Source organism: Camellia sinensis, chromosome 14 (assembly GCF_055761805.1).
Source record: "Camellia sinensis isolate YWXY chromosome 14, ASM5576180v1, whole genome shotgun sequence".
Taxonomy (NCBI): Eukaryota; Viridiplantae; Streptophyta; class Magnoliopsida; order Ericales; family Theaceae; genus Camellia; species Camellia sinensis.
The window spans coordinates 64,865,925-64,887,070 of record NC_138974.1 but is presented as its reverse complement, the minus strand read 5'-3'; the positions used below and the strand labels follow the sequence as shown (position 1 = coordinate 64,887,070).

At 35.5% G+C, this 21,146-nt stretch overlaps 1 protein-coding gene across 1 annotated transcript; it reads right to left on the bottom strand.

Annotated features, from left to right (window-relative positions):
* Positions 1–468: 468 nt before the first annotated feature.
* LOC114297337 (uncharacterized) lies at positions 469–795 on the bottom strand. The gene has a single exon (XM_028241753.2). The coding sequence runs from the start codon at positions 793–795 to the stop codon at positions 469–471; it is 327 nt and encodes a 108-aa protein (XP_028097554.2).
* Between the last annotated feature and the right edge of the window lie 20,351 nt (positions 796–21,146).

The following is a 21,146-nucleotide window of genomic DNA, read 5'->3' as shown; positions in this document are numbered from 1 at the left end:
TTTAGCCTCCCACGTGGCTTGCTTTAACCAAAGTCATTCCATGCCTAATGACAACTTAACTTCCTGTGTAGCCAACACATCTAAACTTTAGTCTATTTCTACCTTAGCCCACATAATTTATTAATTTTATGGTTAGGTTTTGTTTGGTCTAGGAAAATATTTTAATCACCATACTATACCATGCTTGTAATATTTTTGCAAGTATAATTATAAAATCATATATTTTTATTTTATTTAACTTTCTATTTATTTATTTACTTACTTTTTTTTTAAAATTAATTAAACAATTAGGGTGCCACATTTCTCCTCTCCCTAAAACAAGTTTGTCCCTAAACTTGATGTACCTTGGTTTTCGAAGAGGTGTGGGTATTTGGCTCGCATTTGACTTTCAGTTTCCCATGTTGCTTCTTCGATACGATGGTTTCTCCATAAGACTTTTACAAGAGGTATAGTCTTATTTTGAAGGACTTAATCACGATGATCGAGAATCTGCACAAGCTGTTCTTCATAAGAGAGGTCTTCTTGAACCTCCAAGTTCTCATAATCGACAACATGCCCTGGATCTTGAAGGTATTGACGAAGCATCGAAACGTGAAACACATTGTGGACATTGGACAGTTCGGGTGGGAGCGCAAGGCGATATGTCACAGGGCTAATCCTTTCGAGTATCTCGAATGGGTCGATGTAACGTGGGTTTAACTTTCCTTGCTTTCCAACTCGAATAACCCCTTTTGTTGGTGAGATCTTTAGGGACGCATGATCTCTTATTTGGAATTCTAAGAGTCCCGTCTTCATGTATTAGTATAGCTTTTCTGGTGGCTCTGAGCAGTACGAATTCACTATTGGATGAGTTGAATTTTATCACTTGTAATTTGCACGATTTCGGGTCCTAGCAGTTTCCTGTCTCCGACTTCCATCCAACACAGAGGTGATCGGCATCGTCTTCCACACAGTGCTTCGTATGGTGCCATTCTGATGCTTGTATGATAGCTATTATTATAAGCGAATTCTGCCAAAGGTAGGTGATCATCCCAATTACCTTTGAGGTCTAGCACACACACACGTAACATATCTTCCAAAGTCTGGATTGTTCTTTCGGATTGCCTATCAGTTTACGGGTGATAAGTCATACTAAACTTTAGAGTGGTTCCCAAAGCTTCTTGCAATTTGTTCTAGAAGTGAGACACAAAATGGGGGTCTTTATCGGATACAATTGAAACTAGAGTACCATGCAAACGAATGATTTCCTTAATGTATAGAGTGACGAATTTAGACAGGGAGTACATAATTTTGATTGGTAGAAAATGCGCCGACTTCGTCAATCGATCTATAATAACCCATATTGCATCATTCTTCGAGACTGATTGCGGTAGCTCGACCACGAAGTCCATAGTAATGTACTCCCATTTCCATTCAGGAATATGGAGTGGTTACAACATTCCTGCAGGCCTCTGGTGTTTTGCTTTAACCCGTTGACAAAGCAGGCATTTGGAGACGTGGCTTACTATGTCTTTCTTCATTTCTGTTCACCAATAGCGTTCCTTCAGATCGTGATACATCTCCGTATTGCTAGGGTAAATCGCAAACCTTGAGTAATGAGCTTTTACCAATATCTTTTTCTTGAGTTCTGGAAGGTCGGGTATACAAATTCGATTATGAAATTTTAGCATCTCATTGCTCATCGTAAAGTCAGGATCGGGCATGTTTTTTTGCTCATCGTACTTTTTTTTCAAAAGTTTGTCTTCACATTGGCGGACTCTGATTTCTTCAATCAACTTGGGTTCCATAATTATGTTGGCGAACAGCCCATTGATCTTGCAGAGAACGAGGGTACATGCCAAACTTTTGGTCGTCTTTCAACTCAATGCGTTTACTACTACATTAGCTTTGCCGGGGTTGTGATGGATTTCTATATCATAGTCCTTCATAAATTCCAGCCATCATAGTTGCCTCATATTCAATTCCTTCTGTGTAAACAGATATTTGAGACTCTTGTAATTTGTGTAAATTTCGGAGGTTACTCCAAAGAGATAATGACGTTAGATTTTGAGGGCAAAGATTACTGCGACTAATTCCAGATCGTGGGTCGGACAGTTCTTCTCGTGGGTTTTTAGTTGATGTGAGGCATATGCAATGACCTTCCCATTTTGCATAGAACGCAACCCAAACCATTGAATGAGGCATCACTATAGATTATGAACCCTTATGTTTCAGCGGGAAGTGCTAATATAGAAACCGTCACGAGTCTGCTCTTCAATTCTTGGAAGCAACGTTCCTGCTTGTCGGTCCATTCAAAGGGTGCGTTTTTCTGAGTTAGCTAGGTCAAGGGTGATGCTATCTTCGAAAAATCTTGCACGAAATGCCGGTAATAGCCGGCTAGACCCAAGAAGCTTCAAATCTCGAACACGTTAGTGGGTCGTGGCCAATCCACAATTGTTGTAACCTTTTGGGGATCAACTAAGATGCCGTCTTTGTTAATGACGTGACCGCGAAAGTGTACACTGGTGATTCAAAATTCGTATTTCTTCAACATGGCATAGAGTTTGTAATCACATAGTGTCTGTAGAACTTTTCACAAGTGGTGTTCATGATCTTTTGGCGTTTTGGAGTATATAAGAATGTCGTCAATGAAGATAATGACAAACTCGTCAAGATAGGGTTTGAATACTCGATTCATGAGGTCCATGAAGGCCGTTGGAGCATTTGTGATGCCAAATGACATGACGAGAAACTCGTAGTACCTATAACGAGTTCTGAAAGCAGTCTTTTCGATGCTTTTCGTTTTGACTTTTAGTTGATGGTAGCTAGAACGTAAGTCAATTTTTAAGAATACTTGAGCGCCTTGCAGTTGATCAAACAAGTCGTCAATTCGTAGCAAATGGTATCAATTTTTAATGGTGACTTTGTTTAGTTCACGGTAATCGATGCATAACCTCATCGTGCTATCCTTTTTCTTTACGAATAATACTGGAGCTCCCCATGGTAAGGTATGTGGTCGAATGAAACCTTTGTCCAATAGTTCCTGGAGTTGAGTCTTCAGCTCTTTTAATTCTGTCATGGACATGCGGTAAGGGGCTTTTGAGATTGGTTGTGTACCAGGTTGGGTTTCAATGGTAAATTCGATTTCTCAGTCGACCGGGGTGCTAAGTAGGTCTTCAGGAAATTCATCTGGGAATTCTCGAACCACAGGGATTGCATCAAGTGTGGGGGCCTCTTGTTGAGTATTGATCACACAATAGATATAATTACAACAACCTTTTCTTAGAAGTCGTTGGGCTGTCATGAAGGATATAACACATGGAGGGGGAGAGACTCCAGTTCCTTCGAAGACAAGCTCGAGTTGGTTTGGTGACTGGGGGAAGACCTTTTTGGCTTCACAATCAATAGAGGCGTGGTTGGCAGCTAACCAATCCATTCCTAAGATCACATCAAAGGTACTAATGTAGAGGGGAATCAAGTCTACATGTAAAGTTTCCCTTTTTAAGAATACAGTACAAGATTTGTACACATCAGCACTAAGGGCGGAGTTTCCAGAAAGAAAAGACACATATAGTATGTATCCTAAGGGTTCGGGTGTTGACGCCAACTTGGTAACAAAGTGTGGTGTAACAAAAGAATGAGTTGAACCAGAGTCAAAGATAACATGGGCTAAGTGACCACAAACAGAAAGTTTACCTGACACAACATTCACAATAACTTCAGGGTTTCCAGGTACCAGGGCAAAGTCTCTTCTTGGCGTTTTTGGTCATTCCTCACTCCTCCAAGTATCGCGGGTTTTTGGACTGGTTCAGAGGGGCTGGCTATAGAACTGGCAAGCTTTGGACAATCTCTCAGCAAGTGGCCAACTTGGCAATGGCCGCATCTAAAGCATGCTCCCATGTCTCGACGGCATTGTTCCCAATGAGTTCTTCCACAGGTAAAGCAAGTTGGAATGACGCCACCTCTGGGATTCGTAGGACCTTGATTGCTTGAACTAGTTGTGCCTGTATTTACCCTTTTAGGAGGCGCGACACCGGGTCTTCTATTATCTCTTTCCCAAAATCACTTCATTTGGCTTGGTTCCCCGGAGTGCAAGGCTTTAATCCCTTTTTCCGCAATGTATGCTTGATCTACCACCGCCGCATAAGTTGTTAGTTTCAAAACCTCCAGCTTGTCCTTCATTTTAGCATCCAATCCTGTTTAAAATTTCCTGAATATTCGAGCTTCGGTAGGGATGACGTATGTCACAAATTGAGCCAGTTGTATGAACTTGCTCTCGTATTCGGCCACTATCATGGTTCCTTGCCTTAGATGTATGAATTCTGACGCTTTTTATTCCTGCAGCAAATCTGGAAAGTATTTTCATAGAATACCTCTAAGAATCTGGTCCAAGTCACAATATCTTCTTTCTGCAGGGTAAGTAGCCACCATTCTTGTGCATCGTCTTTGAAAGTGAATGTGGCGAAAGTCACTTTCTGCCTTTCTGTGCAAGGTAGTGCGCGAAAAATTTCTTCATATCTCTGACCTAAGCTTTTGCTACTAGTGGGTTTGTACTGCCATTGAATATGGTAGGTTTCAAGTCCTGGAACTGTTTTATTGTAGTTGGTTTTTCTCATCGTTCAGGCAATCCGCTATTAATGTTGGTTTGTAGGGCTCGCAGAAAACTAGTAACTGCTCTTTCCAAGATTTGCTCCATTGGATCAGTACCACTGACCAATGATCTGGTTCCATTTCTATCATTAGCCATTACTACAAGGTGAAAACGGTTAGTGAACTCCCATTCTTTTCTTTTGAACCATTTAGTATACATTTAATTATCTATAATTCACAAGATACTATAACAGTTCAAGTTACTATAACAGTGCATATATCATTTTTACTTATGCAAAAGAAAACATATTACTATAACGTACTTAAAATACAATCAAGAATTAGTGTCTTATCTTATTAATACAAAAACAAAAGGATTAGACTAGTCATTGTGAGCTCCCAAAAAAAAAAAAAAAAGATCGGCAACATCTCTCGGTCATGCTCCTAGAATAGGTCACTAAGCCCCCACAAAAACTGGCTCTGGAAGACTGGGCCATGGAACAGCTATAGGAACTCCTGCTGCACGAGGGATTCAAACTCCCATCCACTGAGCTCAATCCCAAAACAGTGCCAAATTACCTGGACCATGTAGGTTGGTACACCGTGGTCATATCCCCAAAACTGCCGCCCAGTGAGCTGTACAGGTATCTCTAAGTATGTAGTACTGTTAGTGTAGTCCACAGTTGGGGTCTAGACAATGTGCTGTGGAGGAGATGTAGTAGTGCGAATGTGACTGCTAGGGTATCGGCCCAATGTATGGGAGCAACCAAGAAATGCCTAGGGGTAAGGGAGCAACCAAGAAATGCAGATGTGCCAATCTGACGACGTGTGTTGGCCCAATGTATCTCTCTCGGGTGTTAGCCCGGCTAAGTCTCCAAAACAGGTAGTCCTCGTCAAGGTCGACCTGCAAATATACTAGCCTCTCCATGAGTCAGTCAAGGTCGGGGTAGGTCTGTTCGATAGTGCTTTCTGAGTCCCCTCATCCCTTCAATAAGTTAGGGGCCAGATGCGCTCTTTGGGGCTCGAACCAAATCAATTTTTCCTAGTGTGCCATGTCCTACAACACAGGAAAACTTAGCCTACCCAATATTTATTTAAATCATGTTGGACACAATATTTTATTTATTTATTTTATATTATGACAGTATATATATATAATTAAACAATTATGATGTTGGACAAAATATAGTATTTATTTATTTTTATTTTATGACGATATATATATATATTAATAGACACTCGGGGTTTTGTTTTGTTTTTTTTTTTTGTAAAAGCTCTGATACCACTTTTGTCACGACTCAAACCCGGTACCCAAAGGCTCGGCATCTCAACAAGATAAGAATAAAATAATTCTAATAATTTTGTAGTCGTAGCGCAAGCGGATAAATTAAATAAATCAAAATAAAATAATTTGGTACCAATGTTTATTAAAAGGAAACAAACAAAATCATTTGGGCTTTTATTTTATTCCAGGTGTCCAATTAGAAATACAAATAGTACAAAAAAAAATACTGTGGTTTATCTCCCATCTTGATCCTACTAAGTCTCGTCACCTGAAAAGGGTAACAACTATAAACACATAGCAGAGTGAGAAAAATTATATTGTGAATATAGGGGCACAAAACAACCATGAATAGTTATTTAAGCTAAAACATTAAAATAATTTAAGTTGCATAAATAAATTATTTAAGTGGCAGAAATTGAAATAAAAATTACGTAAATAGCTATAACCACGGTACATAACAGAACAGAGCATGGGTCATTGGAGTGACAATTTAAATAGGGGTCAATGGATCCATGACAAATAGAGGACCACAAGGTGGCCAAATAGAGGCCAAAGGTTTATTTAAGTCTTCCAAGGCGTGAGACTCCCGTGGTGGTACTTACAGAACATAATTGTCTATAAAATCTTTGTCAAATAATTTTTAAAATTTAAACAAATATATCTATGGGTTTCAATTTAAATAAATAAAGTTCAGAAAATAATCTACGTAATTGAAACATTAACATATCCATAAAACATAAATGATATAAAATAAATTGTGATAATTCAAAACATTCGCAAAATATATTATGGTAACTCAAGACATATAGAAAACATATTATGATAACTCAAGGTATAATACAACTCACCTTAATATTAGCTCCTACTATATATTCCTTCCGCGCTCCTTACTTTTATTTACTATTTCACTTCTCTTCTATCTCGTTTTGTCTTGCCAAGGCCTCTACTCCTTATATATCGGCCCATAGAAGCTGATTCACCACCCTATGAAGCTATTCATCCCCTATAGGCTCCATTACTTGGCCTTTTTAGCCTCCCACGTGGCTTTCTTTAACCAAAGCCATTCCATGCCTATAGAAAACATATTATAATAACTCAAGGTATAATACAACTCACCTTAATATTAGCTCCTACTATATATTCCTTCCGCGCTCCTTACTTTTATTTACTATTTCACTTCTCTTCTATCTCGTTTTGTCTTGCCAAGGCCTCTACTCCTTATATACCGGCCCATAGAAGCTGATTCACCACCCTATGAAGCTATTCATCCCCTATAGGCTCCATTACTTGGCCTTTTTAGCCTCCCACGTGGCTTGCTTTAACCAAAGCCATTCCATGCCTAATGACAACTTAACTTCCAGTGCAGCCAACACATCTAAACTTTAGTCTATTTCTACCTTAGCCCACATAATTTATTAATTTTATGGTTAGGTTTAGTTTGGTCTAGGAAAATATTTTAATCACCTTACTATACCATGCTTGTAATACTTTTGCGAGTATAATTATAAAATCATATATTTTATTTTATTTCACTTTCTATTTATTTGTTTATTTACTTACTTTTTTTTTAAAAATTAATTAAACAATTAGGGTGCCACATGATGATAACGGAAAATGCAACAATATGTAGAATTTGTCGAAAGAGTATAAATCAAAAATATCTTGCATCATGATAGGTAGCTTTCGGCCTTTAACCTTCCTTTGTGATAACCTATCGGATTTACTAGCTAACCAATGGACGCAATGTCTTGAATTGTTCAGCTGTTTGTATAAGCAAATACAATTGATTTTACACAAATATCTTCTGACACATCGTGTTTTTCACTGTTGTGTTCATTTTGGCCTTGAACGCTCCTGGTTGTTCATGAGTGCTTCTAGAAAATTTAGCCTCTTCATTCTCATAGAACTGGCCCTTGTTCGACACTCATATAGGTGGTTCTTATTGTGAGTATCTCTTATACTCGTCTTGGTTTTTATGCCTAAATCAAGATATAAGTAATCATTAAAAGCAAAGCTTATCCTTAAACCCCTGCATATAACACATGTTGCAGATATCACTCTCACCATAGGAATGAGTATGGAATTTTAATCCTTTGGTGATTTCTAGCAAGCCATACATAACTTAGTTGTCCCTTTGAACTTAATTATTGGGTTCTCCTGTAATTTAAGTAGGGTTACCATTATGATGACTCTTATGTAATAGGCTTTAATCATATCCCATTCGATGAACTATACACTTGCTCTTTTGTTAAACCTTTTGTTAACGAATCCGTAATATTCTCTTTAGATTTTATATAATCTATTGAGATTTTTCTATTTGAGAGCAATTGTCTTACGGTATTATGTCGACGACGAATATGTTGTGACTTACCATTATACGTATGATTTTGTGCCCTACCTATTGTAGATTGACTATCACAATGAATCCAAATAGCTGGCATAGGTTTTGGCCACATTGGAATGTCTTCTATTTCTTTACCTGCATTGTCTAAAGCGATGAACTCAGATGTCATTGTGAATCGTGTGATGCATGTTTGTTTTGTGGATTTCCTAAAAACAGCAGCGCCTCCCAAAGTGAAGACATATCCACTAGTGAATTTTGAATCTTTAGTATCCGATATCCAATTGGCATCACAATAACATTCTAGTACTGCAGGATATAGAGTAAAGTTCAAACAATGATCATGGGTAAATCTTAGATATTTAAGAACCCGAATGATCACTTTCCAATAGTCTTCTCCGAGATTACTAGTGTACTTACCCAATTTACTGACAGCATAAGTTATATCAAGACGAGTACAATTCATTAGGTACATTAAGCTTCCAATGATTTAGGAGTATTTTAACTGAGACACCGCATCTCCTTTATTTTTCGATAAATAAAGACTGATGTCTACCGGTGTTTTAGCTACATTCATATCATCCTTGATAAATTTATCAAGAATTTTCTCAATATAATGAGATTAAAATAATGCATATCCATCAGATGTTTTGGTAATTTTTATTATTAATATAACATCTACGACTCTCATGTCTTTCATATCAAATCTTTTGTTCAGCATTTACTTAGTTGATTTGATCATGTTTTGATTGCTTCCAATAATAAGCATGTCATCTATATAAAGACAAATGATGACAACCCCTTTGTTAGTGTTTTTAACATAGATGAACTTGTCATATTCTTTTATCTTAAACCCATTAATAAGCATAGCATGATCAAATTTCAAATTTTTCATGCCATTACTTAGGCGCTTGTTTTAATCCATAAAGAGATTTTACAAGCCGACAAACTTTCTTTTCTTGCCCTGGTACTACAACCCCTTCGGGTTGCTCCATATAGATCTCTTCATTTAGATCACCGTTTAAGAAAGCTGTTTTAACATTCATTTGATGTATTTCTAAATTATACAACACAGCTATAGCAATAAGCATGCGAATGGATGTTATTCTTGTCATAGGGGAATATGTGTCAAAATAGTCCAAACCTTCCTTTTATCTGTCACCTTTTACTACAAGTCTTGCTTTATACTTGTCTATTGAACCATCTACTTTCATTTTTCTCTTGAATATCCATTTATACCCAAAAGGTTTAGAACCGGGTAGAAGATCCACCAATTCCCAAGTATGATTTTGCATAATGGATTCAATTTTATTATTAACAGCCTCTTTTCACAAAGGTGCTTCAGGACCTATTAGTGCTTCCCTAAAGCTTTGAGGTTCATTTTCTAACAGGTATGTCAAAAAATCTAGACCAAAGGATTTTGATGTTCTCACTCTCTTACTCCGTCTTGGTTCATCATCAGTTAAATCCTGCTGGTCGAGACCATTACTAATCTCTTGTGTTTAATTGTCATTAGTCTCTTGACTTTGTGTACAATCATAAGTTCTTTTATGTGAACTTAATTCATGTCCTTTCTTGTAAGGAAAGACATGTTCAAAAAACACAGCATTCCTTGACTCTATAATAGAGTTCACATTTGTATCAGGTATTTCTGATTTATAAGTCAAAAACCGATATGCACTACTATTCTGAGCATAACTAATAAACACACAATCAACTATTTTTGGTCCTATCTTAGTCTTTTTAGAAACATAAACTTCTACCTTTGCCAAACACCCCCCACACTTTTAAGTATTTGTAGGAAGGTGGTTGACTTTTCCACAATTCATAAGGAGTGCTGTTAGTTTTCTTGTGGGTTATTCTGTTAAGAACGTAATTAGCAGATAATATTGTTTCCCCCCATAAGTTCTGTGGTAAATCTGAACTTAGTAACATGACATTCATCATTTCTTTTAGGGTTCTATTTTTCTTTCAACAATTCCATTTTGCTGTGGAGAATAGGGTGCTGTAGTTTGGTGAATAATGCCATGTTGTGCACAAAACTCATTTAAAGGTGCATCATATTCACCACTCCTATCACTTCTAACCATTTTAATGGTTTTACCGAGTTGATTTTCAACTTCAGTTTTGCAAAGTTTAAACATTTCCAAGACTTCATCTTTACTTCTAAGTAAATATACATAACAGTATCTTGTGCAATCATCGATAAATGTTATGAAATACTTTTTGCCTCCTCTAGTTTGAATAAATTTAAGATCACATACATCTGTATGAATTAATTTTAGAGGTTCAGTTTGCCTTTCATCTGATTTAAATGGAGTCTTAGTTAGTTTCACTTCTACACAAATCTCACATTTGTGATTAGGATCAATTTCAAACTTTGGTATATAATCCAAACCAATTAATCTACGCAAAGCATCAAAATTTACATGTCTTAATCTACCATGCCATAAATTTGGCTCAAGAATATAAGCAAAATATGTGTTATTCTTATTAATAAAAAGTTTTGGTACAATAGTTATTACATTGAACTTGAACAGACCATCACTCATGTATCCCTTACCAACATGCATACCACTCTTTGTTAATACAAATTGATCAGACTCAAATACAAGCCTAAAACTATTTTTACTTAACAAAGAATCAGAAACTAAATTCTTTCGGATGTCTGGTACGTGCAGTACGTTGTTGAGGGTAAGTTCTTTTCTTGATGTCATCTTCAAGATCACCTTCCCTTGTCTAGCTATAGTAGAAGTAGAAGAATTTCCTATGAAAAGTTGTTCACCATTTGCAGCCTTATTATAAGTAGTGAACATCTTTTTGTCTGCACAAATGTGATGAGTTGCCCCAGTGTCAACCCACCATTCCTTGGGATTTCTAACAAAATTAGCCTCAGACACCACAGTAGAGATATTGATGTCATTTACCCCGTCAAACATGTAATCTAATTCTGTTACATTGGCTTGATTGGTGGTCTTCTTGCTTGCACTTTCGCAATCTCTCTTAAGGCGGTGGCAATCAGAAGCTTAATGTCCAGTCTTGCCACAATTATAGCATTTTCCTTTGAACTTCTTATTGTTATTTTTGTCGCCTTGTTTAGAACCATCTTCAACAAACTTCCTCTATTTATTATGTGGTTTGTGCACTTGTTCAACCACATTAGCTTTGGACTCAACGGGATTTTTACCATTCCTCTTTTCAGCCTTACGGTTATCTTCCTCAATTCTTAATCTTACAATAAGTTCATCCATAGTCATCTCTTTACGTTTATGTTTTAAATAATTTTTGAAATCTTTCTAAGTCGGTGGTAACTTTTCCACTAAAGTAACGAGTTGGAAAGACTTGTTAAGAGACATACCTTCAGAATGAATATTGTGCAAAATTAATTGAAAACTTTGAACTTGAGAAATTACCGTTTATGAGTCTACCATAATGAAGTCCAGAAATTTACCAACAACAAATTTCTTTATGCCGGCATCCTCTAACTTGTATTTTTTCTCCAAAGAATCCCATAATTCTTTTGCTGCTTTTAGAGGACTGTAAACGTTATAGAGCATGTTGTCAAGGCCATTGAGGATGTAGTTTCTGCACAGAAAATCAGAATGTTTCCAAGCGTCTACAGCGGTAACAACTTGCCGATCACTTTCATCCACTTTCAGTACTGGAACCTCTTCACGGATAAACTGGGCCAGATTTAGAGTTGTAAGATAAAACAACATTTTTTGCTGCCATTTCTTAAACTCGGTGCCATTAAATTTTTTCAGTTTTTCTCCATGATTTATTGGAACTTGAACATGGTTCTGGATAGAGACCGGAGTCGGTGTAACGATTAGAGTACCACTTTTAGTTGCAGTAGTCATAATATCTTATTACAAAAATCAAAAAAATCAAAACACAAATTAATTTTTTAGTTACTTAAACCAGAAAATAAATTACAACACAAAATACTTTTATTTTTCTAGTTACTAAAACCAAAAAAATAAAATACTACACAATAATTTTCTATAACACTACAACACAAATTAATAATCTGAAATTATTAATGACACCAGTATATTACTACTAGTTGTCAAAGAAAATAAACAGTATATTACTACTATTTATCAAACAGTATATGACTACTATTTATATTTTTCAACCAGAATATCACTTTGTAAAAAAGTATAGAAAATAAAAACAATGAAGACACCAAAAAAAATAATAATCTGTCTTAAGATTGTTGGACAATTTTCACTGTATTAAGAATAAATAATGTTTGTGTACTTAACAACAAACAAAAGAAATAAAGAAGAAGAGAGACTGTTTGATTACAAAATCAAACCAATAAAGAAAATAAAATAAAACAATAGATTCGTATTTTGTTACAAAAACAAAATCAAAATCTGATAAAAATAAATAAAAAAAGAAAGTCAATTAATTACTAACCTTATGTATTTATTAAACAAAATTCTAATCAAGTCTAGCGTTTAACATTGTGTCCTTAAGACAGATTCGTCTTTTTCAAGGTGGTTTCAGATTGTAGACGTCTATCTCCCAGGATAAAATGATCAACAACAAACAATAATAGTACTACAAACTGTTTGCACACCGAACACACTTTGTGTTTATATACTTTCTCACAGAAAAATAAATGCAACAATATGCAGAGAGCAAAACAGCAACAAGAACGAAAATTAGAGTGCAAAATCCAAATAAGGGTTTGTCTATTTATAGAGGAATTTGTGGCTGTTCGGTTTGAATTAAACATGTGCAAACATGTTTGAACAGGTATAATACCTGCTCGGTTTGAATGAACAGGTAAAGAACCTGTTGGGTTTAAATTTCGAACAGATACTGAATTTGTTTGGTTTAATTGGACATATATGGACCTGTTAGGGTGGAGGAATAATCTGGACATTATTTGGAATTAATTTCGAAATTCAAATTCCAAAAAATAGTAAGAATTTAATTTAAAAAAAATAAAATTCAAAACGTTTTTGGCCCAAAAAGATAAGCATTGGGTCGGACAAGCCCAACCCAACCTCACACCACGCACCCGCGCCCAAGCCTAGCCCAGCCCGCACGCCCGATCGAACAGATGGCGGCGGCGCACGCATGTGTGTTTATTTTAGGTCCAATGGGTCTAGCCTACTTTACTTATAATCTCATCCTTCCACAAAACTTGGGTACCCCTTGGGGCACTCCCCAAGTTACAAACCCAAACTTTATAAACCCAAACTTTATAAACCCACAAAAATTTGCCCACCAAACCAATGTGGGACAAGCTTTAACTCAAACCTTAATGAAAATTTCACCAATACACCATTTCCATGGAGCTCACTTTGGCTTCAATTTTCTGTTCACCCGATAATGGTTTTGAGCAACCAAATATACTACGTGAATCACAACGCGACATAAAACGTGTTACCATGTAGACCTGCCGACTTTAGCGCATGGGTCCCACCTAAAAAATATACCAAAATTGAGGAAAAATATGTTTTTCCAAAACTATTTCTTACATAAATTAAATGTATAGTTGAAATAAATAACAAAATAAAATAATTCAGAAAATAATTATATAAATTAAATTCCTAATTAAATGCTTACAGAAATTAAAGTCAAGACTTGTGTTGGACACAATCTCCTTAAAGTAGATTAGCCCGCGCTCCGGTGCTTCAAGTTTTAACCGACGTCTACTTCCCAGGATGCAACGACTAACACTTGAATTTGCAGCACTACAAAATCAAGTCTGATGAACCAAATTATGTTGTAACTCGTTCTCTTTCTTTTCCTAAAAATAAATGCGGAAACAGATGTTGGAGCGCAAGAGGAAGAACTGAAAAAGAAAGGGAAGAAGTTTGGAATTTTTTTCAATGCCCATGAATGCTGGAATGACAGGGTATATATAGGAAAATTGGTGGCTATTTGAATAGGTGCCAACAGATAGGCAACTGTTCAGACAAATTCAAAACAGAAAAAAACCTGTTTGGATAGATATAGATCTATCCGATTTGAATGAACCTTTTTTTAACCCTTTGAACCTATTCGGATGGGTCTGAACCCGTTAGGGATCTGTTTGGGTTAAGGAAAAATCTGGACTAATTTATTTTGAATTTGAAACCAAAATAAAAAAAAAATTACAAATGTTTTTGGCCCAAAAAGATAAATATTAGGCCGGACAAGCCCAACCCAACCTCACACCATCCACCTGCGCCCAAGCCTAGCCCAGCTCGCCCGACCAACCGGATGGACGGCGATGGCAGTGGCGCCACGCGCGTGGGGTTTTTGTTTTGGGTCTAATAGGTCTAGCCCACTTTACTCATAACCTTACCGTTCCACAAACTTAGGTATCCCTTGGGGCCCATCCCAAGTATCCCAAGCTAAGATATATAAATCAATTCAAAACCTTAAGTCTTTCCAATGTGGGACAAGCATATTTCACAAATGTGTAGGAAACCCACCTAAATCCATTTTTATGAACCCAAAAATGAGCGTTGAATTCTCATTCATCAGGAAATAGTTTTGAGCAACCAAATACACGATTTTATTTACTATGCGACATTAAACCTAAACCCAATGAAAAACGTTAAAAATAACGCTTGGATCCCACCTTAATTAATGCTCAAAGTTAGCAAAAAATAAAGATTCTTCAAAGCCATTTTCCAATAATCCCCCATATGAATGGAATTCACGATAACGGACATGAAACAAGATGCAGACAAAAAAAGAGTACATTAAGAAAATACACCACATCGAGATAGGTAGCTTTTGGCTTTGAACCTCCTCTATTGAAAGCCTATTGAACTTACTGGCTAACCAGTGGACGTGATGCCTTGAATTGCTCAGCTGTTTGTGTAAGCCAAGATAATAGACTACACATAGTGTATCTACAAACGCAGTTTGGTTCTTACGGTTGTGTTCATTTTGACCCTGAACAACACCTAGTAATTCATGAGTACTCTAGAGAATTTAGCCTTCTCAATTCTCATAGAACCGGCCCAGTTCACACTCATATAGGCGACTTCTTATTAAAAGTATCTGACTATACCCCACTTAGATGTTCAAGCTATAAGAATCATTAAAAGCAAAACTTATCCTACTAACGTTGCAGGTTTCACTCTTCTTATCATAGAAATGGATAGGAGTAAACCTCCTTAACGATACGTGAAGTCATCCATAATTTGATTGTCCCTTTGAATCTAGATCTTGGGATATCCAGTCAAGTAGGTTGGGTTGCCATTATGGCGACTTTTAAGTAATAGGCTTTAATCTCATTCCCCTTGATAAATGGTACACTTGTTCTCTGCCTAACCCTTTAGTCAATGGATCTGCAATATCTTCCTTTAACTTTACATATTCTATGAAAATTATTCCTTGTGAGGGCAAATGCATAGCGGTATTATGTCTTTAACGAATGTGTCGAGACTTACCGTTATACATATGATTATGTGCCCGCTCTATTGCTACTTCACTATCACAGTGAATACATATAGCTGGCATAGGTTTAGGCCACATTGGAATGTCTTCTAAGAAATTACGAAGCCATTCTACTTCTTCTCCTATTTTATCTAATGCGATAAACTCAGATTCCATTGTCGGCTTTGCTATGCATGTTTGCTTAGAGGATTTCCAAGAGACTGTATCACTTCCCAGGGTAAAGACGTATCCACTGGTGGATTTTGAGTCTTTAATATCCAATATCCAATTTGCATTGCTGTACCCCTCGAGTACTGCTGGATATTTGGTATAATGTTAGCCATAATTCTGGGTATATCTTAGATACCTAAGTACTGGATCGGACCCTGGATTACTTGTGTACCTACTCAATTTGCTTATAGCATAGGCTATATCTAGCCTAGTGTAATTCATTAAATACATCAAGCTTTCGATTATTCGAGAGTACTCTAATTGTGATATGTCTGCACCTGTATTTTTTGACAAATGAAGACTAATGTCAATAGGTGTTTTAGCAGAACGGTCGTCATGCTTTCCAAATTTCTCCCCAGACTCTTCTCAACATAGTGAGATTGAGATAAAGCATATCCTTTAGATGTTTTAGTAATTTTTATTCCTAAAATTCCATCTGCTACTCTTAGATTTTTCATGTCAAACTTTTTGTTCAATATTTTCTTTGTGGATTTAATCATATCATTATTGCTTCTAATAATGAGGATGTCATCCACATAAAGACAAACTATGACATAGCCTTTGTTTGTACTTTAAACATAGACACATTTGTCATATTTGTTTATCTTAAAATCATTCGAAAATATAGCGTGATCAAATTTTTGATGCCATTATTTTAGAGCTTGTTTTAATCCATAAAGGGATTTGACAAGTTTATAAACCTTTTTCTCTTGGTTAGGAACTTGAAACCCTTCTGGTTGTTCCATATAGATTTTCTCATCTAACTCGCCATTCAAGAAAGCTGTTTTAACATCCATTTGATGTATCTCTAGATTATACAAAGTTGCAATCGCAATTAGCATGCGAATAGATGTTATTCTTGTTACTGGTGAATATGTGTCAAAATAATCAAGGCCTTCCTTCTATCTATATCCTTTAATAACAAGCCTAACCTTGCATTTATCAATTGAACCATCTGTTTTCATTTTTCTCTTGAATATCCACTTATATCCAAGAGGTTTACACCCTGGTGGAAGATCCACCAATTCCCAAGTATGATTTTGTAGTATTGATTCAATTTCACTATTCACAACCTCTCTCCACAATGGAGCTTCAGGACTTAACATTGCTTCCTTGAAGTTTTGAGGCTCAGTTTCTAACAGGTATGTCAGAAAATCTAGACCAAATGATTTAGAGATCCTAGCCCTCTTGCTAAGTCTAGGTTCATCTGCTTCATTATCATTGTGGTCTTCATTGATACCCATAACAGTATCAAAAGTTTTTTTATTTGAACTTGTCTCTTTAGTTTCCTTGCAAGGAAAGATGTGTTCGAAAAACAACGCATTTCTTGACTCAATAATAGTGTTTACATGCATATCAGGATTTTTAGATCTATGAACTAAAAATTTATATGCACTACTATTATTTGCATAACCAATGAACACACAATCAACGGTTTTTGGTCCTATCTTAGTTGTTTTGGGACTAGGGACTGCCACCTTGGCCAAACACCTCCACACTTTGAGGTAATTGTAGGTAGGTCGTCGACCTTTCCATACTTCGTAAGGTGTTTGATTGATTTTCTTGTGAGGTACCCTGTTAAGGATAAAATTAGCAGACAAAATTGCCTTCCCCCACAAGTTCTGAGGCAACCCTGAATTAATTAACATGGCATTCATCATCTCTTTAAGGGTTCGATTCTTTCTCTCAGCAACTCCATTTGACTGAGGAGAATAGGGTGTAATGTTTTGGTGAATAATACCATGTTCAAAACAAAATTCCTCAAATGGTGCATCATACTCACCACCTCTGTCACTCCTCATTATCTTAATAGTTTTGCCAAGTTAATTTTCAACCTCAAGTTTATATTGCTTAAAAGCTTCTAAGCCTTCATCTTTACTTCTCAATAAGTAAACATAGCAGTATCGAGTGCAATCATCAATAAAAGTAATAAAGTACTTCTTACCTTCTCTAGTTTGAACAAATTTTAAATCACAAATATCTATGTGAATTAAACTTAGAGGTACAGTACTTCTTTCTACTTTATTAAATGATGTCTTAGTGAGTTTTGCCTCAACATAAATTTTACATTTATGATTATGATCAAATTTTGAGTTTGGTAAACATTCTAAAGCAACAAGTTTGTGTAAAGAATTAAAATTTACATGTCTTAATCTACCATGCCATAAAAAAAAAAAGACTTAGCAATATAAACAGAAGATGTTTTCTTATTATTAATAGCCAAATTACATACAACAGTATTTACATTGAGCTTAAAAAGCCCATCACTCATATAATCTCGCCCCACATACATTCCACTCTTGGAGAGTACAAACTTGTCATATTCAAAGACTAATTTAAACCCATTTTTGATCAACAATGACTCAGAAATCAAATTCTTGCGAATCTCTGGCACATGGAGTGCATTGTTGAGCGTGAGTTCTTTCCTCGAGGTCATTTTCAGCACGATCTTTCCTTGTTCTTCTACAGTTGAAGTGGAGGAGTTTCCCATAAAAAGTTGTTCCCCATTTTCCACCACTTTGTAGGTTGTGAACATCTTCTTATCTGCACAGATATGGCGGGTTACTTTAGTATCCACTCACCACTCTTTCAAATTGCCCACTAAATTTGCTTCAGAGACTACTGCAGTAAGATTGATGTCTGCCACTCCATTAGAAAGATAAAAATCCTTGGCTATGTTCATTTGTGTTGGCTTTTTGCTTGAACTTCCTCCGTCCTTGCGAACGTGACAATCTTTAGCGCGATGTCCATCTTTGCCGCACACAAAACACTTGCCTTTGAACCTCTTGTTAATCCCGTTATTGATCCCTTTGTTGATCTTACTAGTGGATCCTTATTTGGGACCATTGCCATCATGCTTCCGCTTTTTGTTGTTGAACTTTGACCCATGTTCATATCCCACGACATTTGTTTTAGCCTGCATAACATGGTTTCCTGACTTCTTGTAGGAACCACGATTGTCCTCCTTAATTTTGAGCTGCATTATCAGTTCCTCCAATTTCATCTCCTTGCACTTATACTTAAGATAATTCTTGAATTCTTTCCAGGACAGTGGCAATTTTTCAATGATTACCGCTATTTGGAAAAATTCAATGAGAACCCTCTCTTTTGCATGTGTGTCATGGAGAATTAATTGGAGATCTTGAACCTAGCTAATAACTGTCTTGGAATCTATCATTTTAAAATCCAGAAAACGACTAACAACAAATTTCTTTGTACCTGCATTCTCTGTCTTATATTTATAATCTAGAGATTCCCACAGTTCTTTAGCAGTGCTTTTGACACTATACACATTGAACAGTGTATTGTCTAACCCATTGAGGATATAATTCCGACACAGAAAATCACCATGTTTCCATGCATCGACTGCGGCAACCACTTGCCAGTCAGTTTCTTCTTCGTTCAGTCCCATAGTTTTTTCATGGGTGAAGCGAGTCAAATTCAATGTTGTAAGATAAAATATCATTTTTTGTTGTCATCTTTTAAAATAATTTCCATTGAATTTTTCTGGCTTCTCCCCATGATTTACCGGTATTGCCAAGGTCATCACTGGCACAACAGGTGTGGCGGTCAGAGTAATAACAGTCTTAGTACTGTTTATTTCAGTTGTCATAATTCTGATGAAATAATAATACACCAATCACAAATTTATATAGAAAAGAAATTACACACAAAATATACAGAATAATATTTTGTAATAAAATTTCAATGATAAACAGTATATTACTACTACGTTATCAAAGAAATCATTAAACAATATATTATTACTATTTACAAAATTAAACAGTATATGACTACTCAAAAATGGATTGGGTTTCACTTAAGTAAAAATTTATACTCTTGAGAATTGCTTGGACTAGTGAAGTCTATCATGTGTCTCATTTGGATAATATAAACAGTTCATTTTGTAAAATTTTTAATGTATATTATTCATAAAAAAAATTAAGATTGGTCCGACAATCTAGTATTTTAATTTTATCATATTTATTTCAAAAAAATAGACGATAAGTGTATTTTTAAAAATAAATCATCCATTTTTTAAGAAAAATAATTGATAATTTAGTTGGTAAATGAAAAAAAGCTCGCTATGAAAATGGATGAATGAATACTATCAATTTTTTTCGATACATATAATCTGGTTATAAAATCATATACAATTCTCTCAACCCCACACATTTAATGATGAAAATTCCACCAAATCTTTAGCTGTCTAAGGATCTCAAACTAAACACAACATACAGATAAAAGGAAAAGGCAGCAAATAGGGATAAGATTCTGAGACAGTTGCAATTTGAGGGTTCTCGCTTTAGTAATTTGAATTGTTTCTTGTAAATCTTGTGTGTAAATTAATTGAAAAAAAAAAAAAAGATTATAAGCATAATTTTAAAAATAGATCGTATATTTTTTGGAGGGATAAATATAATGAAATTATGTAATTATAATTATCAAATCAATTAATTTTTTTTTTATATTATTGAAAAACGATCGACAAGTAGAAATATGCACCCGTTTTACAAAATATCGCCTCCTCAGAAGAGGTAAATGTGATAAATGAGAAGCAGTCAGTCGATGATGTCTTTTAATTAGTCTCAAATCCTTCACTTACCACAAACAAGTTGGTTAGTTATAGGCTTCAACTTTTAGAGGTTGTTTGGGGTGTCTTAAATAAATGTATTTTTTATCTTTTTAAACTAAAAAATTGAGGAAGAAAATATAGATGTTTGGATTAACTTTTTGACTTTTTATGGAAAAATGTGTAATAAAAAATTATAAAATTGGTTTGTAAGAGAAAATTAGAATTGGGAGTTGTGCAGCTGTAATTGTTGACTTTTGGTGAATAATGTTAACTTTTTAATTTTTTGAGTAACTTTTTGACTTATTCTGAACTTGCCAAACTTGGCCTTAATAACCTTTTTATTGACTAGTTTGCGCCTAACCTCTACTGAGATATCTAGGCCTTGTTTGGTTTGTGTTTCTCAAAAAATTTTGAGAAAAATTCTCTACAAATAAGTTTTCAAAAGTAATCAAACCAAACAAATTTTCTCAAAATTTTTTTCCAAAACTTGTTTGGTTTACAAGTTTTCTAAACAAATCTCTCTCTCATACACATCAAATCAATCATTTTTTTCCAAAATTCTCTTTCAAAATAATTTTTCAAAACATCTTTTGAAAAAAAATCAAACCAAACAAATTTTCATATTTTTTATCTCAAAATATGTTTCTCAAATACAAACCAAACAAGTCGCTAGACTCATACACCGAGGATAGTCACATAAAAATAAATAAATTATGACAATAAATAGCTGGCTCAAAAAATTGGTAGCA

Bases quoted from the DNA above. Each gene is read 5' to 3' on its own strand.
- LOC114297337 (XM_028241753.2), bottom strand. From the start codon at position 795: ATGAAGACGGGACTCTTAGAATTCCAAATAAGAGATCATGCGTCCCTA.